The 8166-nt window shown below is 41.5% G+C and overlaps 1 protein-coding gene across 1 annotated transcript; it reads right to left on the bottom strand.

Moving 5' to 3' along the window:
* Positions 1-89: 89 nt before the first annotated feature.
* LOC104499087 (transmembrane and TPR repeat-containing protein 1-like) lies at positions 90-3391 on the bottom strand (the record flags this gene model as incomplete). Its single annotated transcript, XM_010142548.1, has 3 exons — positions 90-266; positions 1452-1525; positions 3214-3391. Coding segments are annotated over 3 exons (429 nt in total), but the record flags the coding sequence as incomplete, so codon positions are not given.
* Positions 3392-8166: the final 4775 nt, after the last annotated feature.

Here is an 8166-nt window from a genome sequence, read left to right as displayed (position 1 = left end):
ATAGTAATATAATAGTATATAATAATATATATTTTGCACACACAGGTGGCAACACTTGAAAAGCACAGCGAGCATAGCAAGTGACTTACGGTTTGAGTCCATTGCAGGAGAGGGAGAAAAAGTCATAAACCAAGCAAACACCAAACACAGTGACTCCAGTTTCTTTCACCAGCATTGCACATGTCCCAAGGAATAAACTAAGCAGCAAAAAGAATGGGGAGGCAGTGGGAGGGAAATGTTCCCCAACATAAAGCTGATCCACACTCCTGAAAAATAAGATTTGACATCAATATTTTAACTTAGCTGCTATTTTCATGTTTACTACATTCACACAAATACTGAGACACTTTTCCTTAATTTCTTAAGATGCTGGTAATGTAACATGAACAACCTACACTGTTCACTGCTACACGATAAATGAGGAAGGGTTTAGGCACAAGACAGGAAGGGAAGACAGAAAACACAAATATTAAGAGTTGCATCAAGACTTTGAGCAGAGGTGGGAAAAAAGACAAGCAGAAAGATAATGTGGACTTGAAACAGTCAGAGGAAGGGAGAGTAAGTACAAAGAGAGAATGCAGAACAACACCTTTCCTTCATCTAGAACAAACATGCGTGACATGACAAAATGCACTCGGCAAGCAAAAATTCCTCCATCCCACCCACACTCCCCTGAGTCAAAGATGTGTCCTAATCATTAACACACTGCGCAGCAAGACTGTGTGAGAGGGAAGAAGGTAGGAAAGAACCGAAATCAAACAAGCTGATTCCTGTGGGGTCACTACTAGTTTTACATCTTTGAAACCTCCTGATGAAAACAACGGTAGGGATTTGTAGCAAACAGCTCAAGAGTTCTTTCCATGCAGTCGTGATGACACAGTGCTATTCCGAAATGAAATAACAACGCAAAACGGGTAGAAACCCCATCCAAGCACAGCTAATTCTTTATCTATACTTGTTCAGCAACAGTTTCAGAACACAGACCAGCAAACGGTGCCAGGTTTTCATCTGAAAAGGATGACTAAAGGTCTAGGCACAACCCTTAACTCTCCCAGACCAGGTATTTCAGAGTCCCACAGTCACAGCATGTATTTCAAAGCAGGCATGTGTCTGTCTGTTATTCATTCTACACACAAGCAATTTGCCTTCAGTTGAAAACATTTATTTATAATTCTTAGCTCTACAAATCCTCCTTTAGTGTATGGTCAGCTGTAATGTCAATGGAAAGGGGGACCTTAAATGTTGTCCTCTCTTTTTGTGTTTATTTGTTCTCACAAGCATCATTTATTCGGCACTACAGATGAAAGCAGGAGCCAGGGCACTTCCACACAGCAGTGCTGGGGAAAGCACCTCTGCCAGCAACGACTGAAAACTAATGGGTTTCCACTTTGTCTCCTCCTCAGACTAGAGCATCTCGTGATGTTATGAAAACTGATAGCAAGGATCCATACCTATTATAGGAGAGAAAAGCCAACAGAAAGAGTAGACAAGCGAGGACATCCGCTCTGCCTACTATACCTGTTACCTAAAAGGAAAAGAGACACACAGGTGTAAACACGGGTAGGAAAAGGCATGTGCATTCAGTGACAGTTTCAATGATCCATACTCACTGCTACTATTTTAAGCTTTTTATCTTTCCTTCAGTACAGTGAAATGTTACGTCATTAGTGTAGGACATGCTCAGTTTTGGCTGCTGCATTTCTCACTTCACAAAATAAATGAGTAAACCAACAGTTAAGTCTTTCTTTACTTTCTCATTAAAATATTAATAAAGTTGCATAGAGAAAAGCCAGTTTCAGGGATCTGTTTTAATTTTGTATAATAAGGCTCAAACGACAAACGCAAACAACTCCCAGAACTGAAATTTGTATAGAAAAAGACTAGTGAAAGAACAACTCTTTCCAGAAGACTTATTATATAGGAATGAGTTAATATTTGAATGAACTTTATCACCAAAAAAAATGATAATGGTATGGAATTTATTCTCTTTCTTTCTGAAGAATCTGAGTTTATGAGAGTATTTTCTACATATTAATTAACCAAATCTTTTTAAAAGAAAGGGAACATTGGAAAAAGGATGTATAAACACCCCTTTTACAAACTATTTCGATATTCCGTTTCAGAAAGATCTAAAAATTGCCCATAAAGCAAATAAAAGGCCCTTTGAAATTTCGCCTCTTTTGAGATTACATAATTAAGCTATATTCAGTGCTCGGGCTTTTATTGTAACCTTTTTAAGTTCTGACCCAGACAAAAATAAATTCAAAGAGCGCCTCTTCTAAAACCTTCCTTATAATATAAAGCTGTATTATCAGAAGGAGCCTAGCTGATCAGTTCACACGAGACAGCATAGCGAGTAACTGTAAAGCTCATGGGTTTTTTGTTATTAAGGTAATCTCTCCTCAAAAGTTCTCAGCCTCAGCAGCCGTTTCCTCCACTCATTAAGGCTTGTAATGAGAGTATGTGATGTCAACGGTATCTCAGCTAATGAGAGCATTTCTTTTTTTTTTAAGGACAGAGAGCTAGACGTTGCATTTCCTCCTCAAAGACAGCAAGACCTATCTTATCCACAGAACTACCTCCCCACACTAACAGACTGCAGTTTTAGCCTGGTTATGTCTTTGAATGATTCCAGAAGAAAAATGTCCAATATGAGCTGTCGCTCTGTAAACTTACCATGACATTTATTAAGCTAACAACTTCTTTTCTGAAGATGATACACCTAGCTTTTAATTGAAATCAATATAAATTACTCCATGGGTCATATCACCTCTATGTGAGCGATCTCCTCCAGAATACACACTAATGCTCCCTTCACTTTTTCTCCCTTAAATTGATGACTATAGGAGATGACTGAAGGCATGCAACAATGTCCCAGCAGGAAAGCATAGCCTCACCAAGGTCTTTGCTTTCAGAAGACTCGACATTTCCATCAGCTGAATGACTGTCCATTTATTCCCAGCCTCACTGATTGGGACCGTCAATTGGAATTTAGTGCCAGAGCAGAAAGATGGCAAGTACAAATACACTTTTTTCTTAATGACTCCTACAAATTTTTTTAAATCTAGTGTATTCTCACCTTTGCTCCCCCACAGCAAACATCACAAGCACCATATCCTGTAGGACTCAGCGGTTACTTTAAAAAATACATAATGTTTGCGTTTATTTTTAGCTTTTGTGTCACCATTTTTTTTGAGTGTGTCACATACTTACAGCCTCGGTGTGAATGGGATGCACAGCAAAGAACAGCGCCGTGACAAAAGCAAGTCGGCAGTCCTTGAACACAGCTTTGTCACAAGTATACATCAGCACAAGAGTCACGAGACAGTGTAAAATTACATTCACTGCGTGGAAATAAACGGGGTTCATACCAGCCAGCAATATGTTTAACCTGTAAGGAAACAAAACAGAACCATTACTGGACTGGAGAGGTCGTGTAAGAGCAGGACATCTTCCAAATACTCTTAGTTATGCTTTTTGCCTGATTGGCAGTCTTGTAATGTAAGTGCTGTTAAACTAATTAGTGAAAATCACTCTGAACTTCTGGTTTATCTGATTAAAAAGAAACCATTTCCCCAATTTTTAAAACATGTGGTTGCATTTGGCAACCTTCTTGGCACCGAGATGGGAGAGGCTCGTGCCGTCCCAGTACAATTTAGTGCATTGAGGTGCTTCCTTAGCAGCAAATAACACCAGGCAACATCAGAAGAACAGCACTTGTCCTATTTCCCTGTTGGCACCTTCTGCGGTAGTCTCAGCCACGTGGCAGCTTTACAACACGGGTAGTTATTTTCTACCACAGAATAGACGGTTTTGCTTGGGATCAGCCAAGACAAGGACTCGGTAAGGAGCTGAAGCATCTGCTTGGCATTACTGGTGCATTTATTCCCATTTAACTTTCAAAATACTTTCACATACTGAAAGTTAAGCATGCACTTAAATGCTTTACTGACATCAGGACTACACTAAGAAGCTAGTCTATTTTTATAAGGACACTGATTGTAAAAATAAGTTAGCTACCACCACCCTAGACTCAATGAGGCAAATAGGGTTCATTATTTGTGTCGATCATAAAAAAATAAAATATAACAAGCTGTTACAGCATTTGTTTGACAGCCTGTATTAACACATTTTTCTGGTCACTGTTTTTTACAGCCAGCTTGCTTAACAGCTGCTGACAGGCTTTGCCTTCCATGCAGCGGAAGATAACTCAATTCTCTTTAGAATTAACTGCATCTGTACGTTTGGACAAATATATATATACACACACATATATAGAAACATACACATGGCATCTCTGTCTAGGGAAGACTCCATATATGAACAAGGAATTTGAAAGCACTAATGTTAAAGGATTTTTTTAAAAAAAAAAAAAAGAACAAAACGTGACACTCAGTGAAAAGAAGACTGAATCTAAATATTTTGCATGTAGCTGTAAACATGCCAAGGGGTCAATAATCTATCCTGTTGTTACTAACAGACTCCAGGTCTCCCATGACATACACAATGCAACAGCAAAGCCACTGAGCTGTTGCTCCTATGCAAACACCCTCAGTTTTTTTGCAAGACGGAGGAGGTATGGTGTGCCTGTGAGGGCCAAACAACATATGCTTTTTATAAATACTCTCTACATTCCTTACTCATAATCAGTGGAGTGCTATCTGTCCTGGGCTGCATTTTCCAGGCCAATCTAACTTTACCAGACCAGAAGTCTTCCTACTGTTCTCCCACTGAAGTGTTTGTGGAGGCAATAGCTGAAACTCAGAGAGTTTGGGAAAAGTGAGATTCTAGCATGGCTTGACCTTTCCCTTTGAAGTATGGCTTGATGCAGCTACATTTCGACAAGACATCAGTCTGTGTGGTTCAAGAATACATGAAGAGTGGGGCTTTTTCTTTTTTTCCTATTTCTCCTGCAAGCCATTTCAAGGCAGCAGCACTCATCACTTTCCCTCATTTCTGCCAGCACGGAATAACAAACCACAGCAAATGGCAGTAACAGACACCCAGCCTGCGTTTCAGTTGTAAGAACATTGCAGCAGTGGGAACCCCTAGGCCTGAAACTTGTTTTCAGCACTCTGTAGAGAAAACAAGGGGCAGCACAGGGCCACCCTGTCCCAAAGGAGCTGAGTTCCTGCTCAGAGGCACCTGCAGATGCGTGCAATGGTAGGGACCACCTTCGGGACTCATTCTTTGTACAAATAAATCATTTCTGGCTGTAAATCAGCTGGATGAAGAACAGTCCTAACATCACTTCCCCTCAAATACCAAAGTGTGCTCTAGCAGTTTGGTTACTGGAGAAAGCAGATGAGGAGGTGAGGATAGTGAGGACAACAAGTGCTCAGGCTATCAGGTGATATGAACCCATGCATCAAAGCATGAGATATTGTTGTTTATTTAGTCAGCCAAGCTGTGAGGACCAATCACTAAAACCACAACATTTGACAATACTTTCAAAAGCTCTCTCATTAGAGTCCATGGATCGTGTTTGATTACTTTCCATCCTGCATAACAGGTCTACCAGCAAGAGAGGCAGAACCTTGTAGGGGAGGGATCTTCCTGCCCCCATCAGGTCACCTGTCTCAAAGCCAGGTGTGCTTTTCATGACCCTTCTTGGGGCAAACATCAAGTTAACAAGGCTTGTAAGCTGTGAGTTATCTCAAGTAAATTATTAAAAACAGGTATGTAAAAGCATCAGCCTCACAGCTTCGCTATTCCCCTGCGTATTCTCTAAAGAAAAAAAAAGGCGGAACAAAACACAAACAGAACACCACCATGGTATTCAGATAAGCCTTCCATTAAATAGCAAAAACAGACTGCAAGCGTGTCACAGTGTGTGTTTTAAATACCATCTTTGGTGATCCATGAACTCTAAACGTGAATGTGTGCAGGTGCTATATTCACACCAGCGGTTTTTCGCTGCTAAAGCTCTTTGTCATAAGAAATTAGGCCACGTGGCAATGAAGGAAACATTCTTTTGTCCTGAAACAATCCCAGCAGAATGATTTTGAAACATTAGCAGTGGTTGAATTTATCGTATGTCAACCGGGTGAGCAAATCTGGGGCTCTAAATAGTCACAAGAACTTTGCAAATCTCGCCAGCACAATCACACACCTATGAGGAAAAAAAAGGCAGCTACTGTGGAAAGCCAAATTTGCTCCACTGCAGGGCAACTGCGGAGCAACTTCTGGGCAAGGGAGCAAGACGTGATGGCTAAATTAAAAAATTATTTCTCCCTTGCTCTAGGCAAACCTGCTCTAGCAGGGAGGTTGGACTAGATGATCTCCAGAGGTCCCTTCCAACCGTGACCATTCTGTGATTCTGCAATACAGAGATTCAGTCTTGCGTTTGTTTACTGGCAGCAGCAGTACCACAGAGTCCTGTAGTAATTATACACGGTATACAGCTCAGCAAACAAAGGAAGTAAAACAGAGATAAGAATCTCAAAATTAAGTAAGAAGTGGCGTTTCTCCAACATAATGTTCATGAATAGAAGCTCTTGCAGACAACAACAGCACTCCGGTGGGGCAGGGGTTGTCATATTTCCATATCTAAACTGGGGAAAATACTTAATTTTTTAAGCTGCAAGCCCCACAGACAGCAGTACTGCCATCACCTCCAATTTGCAGCATCATGCAGACTAAAAGACCTTAGTCGCTTCTGCACGAAGACCGTAACATCTGCCTGAGCGAGAGTACAGCTTGCAAGATACGTGTTATGGCCTTGGCTGAGCACACAGCTAGAAGACCAGCACACAGCCTGGCCAGCCAGGCTATCTGAACTAACTGCCCATCAAACCTGAGAGGTGTTTGCAAATAGTATTATAAAGATTTGGGGCTGAATAAAGCAAGTGACCGTGCTCCTAGGGATGGAGACACTTGAAAGAGGAGACATCACCATCTCAGACAAGGTCTTTCCCCAGGGGAGCCTCCCAGGAAACACTGAGAAGAGTTCTGCATGGCTTCAACACCTCTGCTGGAAGACTCCCTGGAGGCAAAAAGTGTGCTAAGCCCTTCTGAGAAGGGCAAAGACCCTCAAATGCAAACACCCTCAAAAGGCCCAGGGAAAAGAGCACATATACCAAGGAGCAGTCTCTCCATGTTAGGTGACATTGACAGGTATCTTCTAATAAAGCTGATCAGCATCACCCAACTACCAGCAAAATAAGAACTCATTACAAAAATCTCAGCAATGATCACATGCCTGGCTAAGGCAGAGAAGGCTGCAGTGAAACATGTATTCAAAGACTCTTGTCCCAACACCGTTCTTTGTGTCCAAGTGTTGCAGCATGTGTGGTTCAACATGTCACACTCAAGGCAGAGCACTGCCAAAAATACATGCCCAAGCAGGAGGTATACCAAAATAAGAGGTTTATGCCCCAACACAGAAGGCCCTTGATTTTGTTAAGGCTAATGGATGTTTTCCTGGAACAGTGGTGTAGTTTGCCTTGCCACCTACAGCAGCTTTTCCATTCCTCCACTGTCGGAAAATGAATTATATAGCTCCGCTCTCAGAAAGGGACTTTCACAGGCACCAGCTGTTGAAGATCCATAGAGCAGAGCTTGTAAAAGAGGTCTCCAGAAGCAAGCAAATTGCTCTTGCTCTTAAAAGAATAAGCAACATCCACCAGCACCCTCAGTTAACCACTTGCCCTACTCTCCCGCAGCACAGCCACCTCGTTTGAAATATGGCTTTTGTAGAGCAGAGACCACGCACCATGCTACCCTCAATCCATGGCCATACTCCTCGTCTAGGTAAGTTGTCAGGCAGGGACACATTTCCTCAGGAAAACAATTCCCTTGCAGGGGGCATGGAAATTGAGCAAGATCTGGTGACTTCATCCTCACAAACTCAGAACCAGAGGGGTCTACGCTGCAAGAGTGTAGGCTCGTAGACAAATCCCATACATATCTCGTTACGGTATATAATCACCAGCACCCCTGGGCTCTAATATAGAGCTTTGTATCCACTCATACACACAAAGACTCATTCAACCTTTTTTAAGACCTCTTATGATTTAGTAATATTGTAAACCATAATTGGAGAGTTTCTCTTTTTATAGACTTTGTTATTATCCCTGGGCAGCTCTTGTTTAGTTTAAGCTGTTTTATTATTTTCAAAAGACTAACAAAACCCACAACATGTTATGAAATAGAAATGCACAGGAT

Source organism: Buceros rhinoceros, unplaced genomic scaffold (genome assembly GCF_000710305.1).
Source record: "Buceros rhinoceros silvestris isolate BGI_N320 unplaced genomic scaffold, ASM71030v1 scaffold31568, whole genome shotgun sequence".
In the NCBI taxonomy this organism is placed as follows: Eukaryota; Metazoa; Chordata; class Aves; order Bucerotiformes; family Bucerotidae; genus Buceros; species Buceros rhinoceros.
Note: the sequence above shows the minus strand (reverse complement) of the source record. Positions and strands in the feature narration are given on the sequence as shown.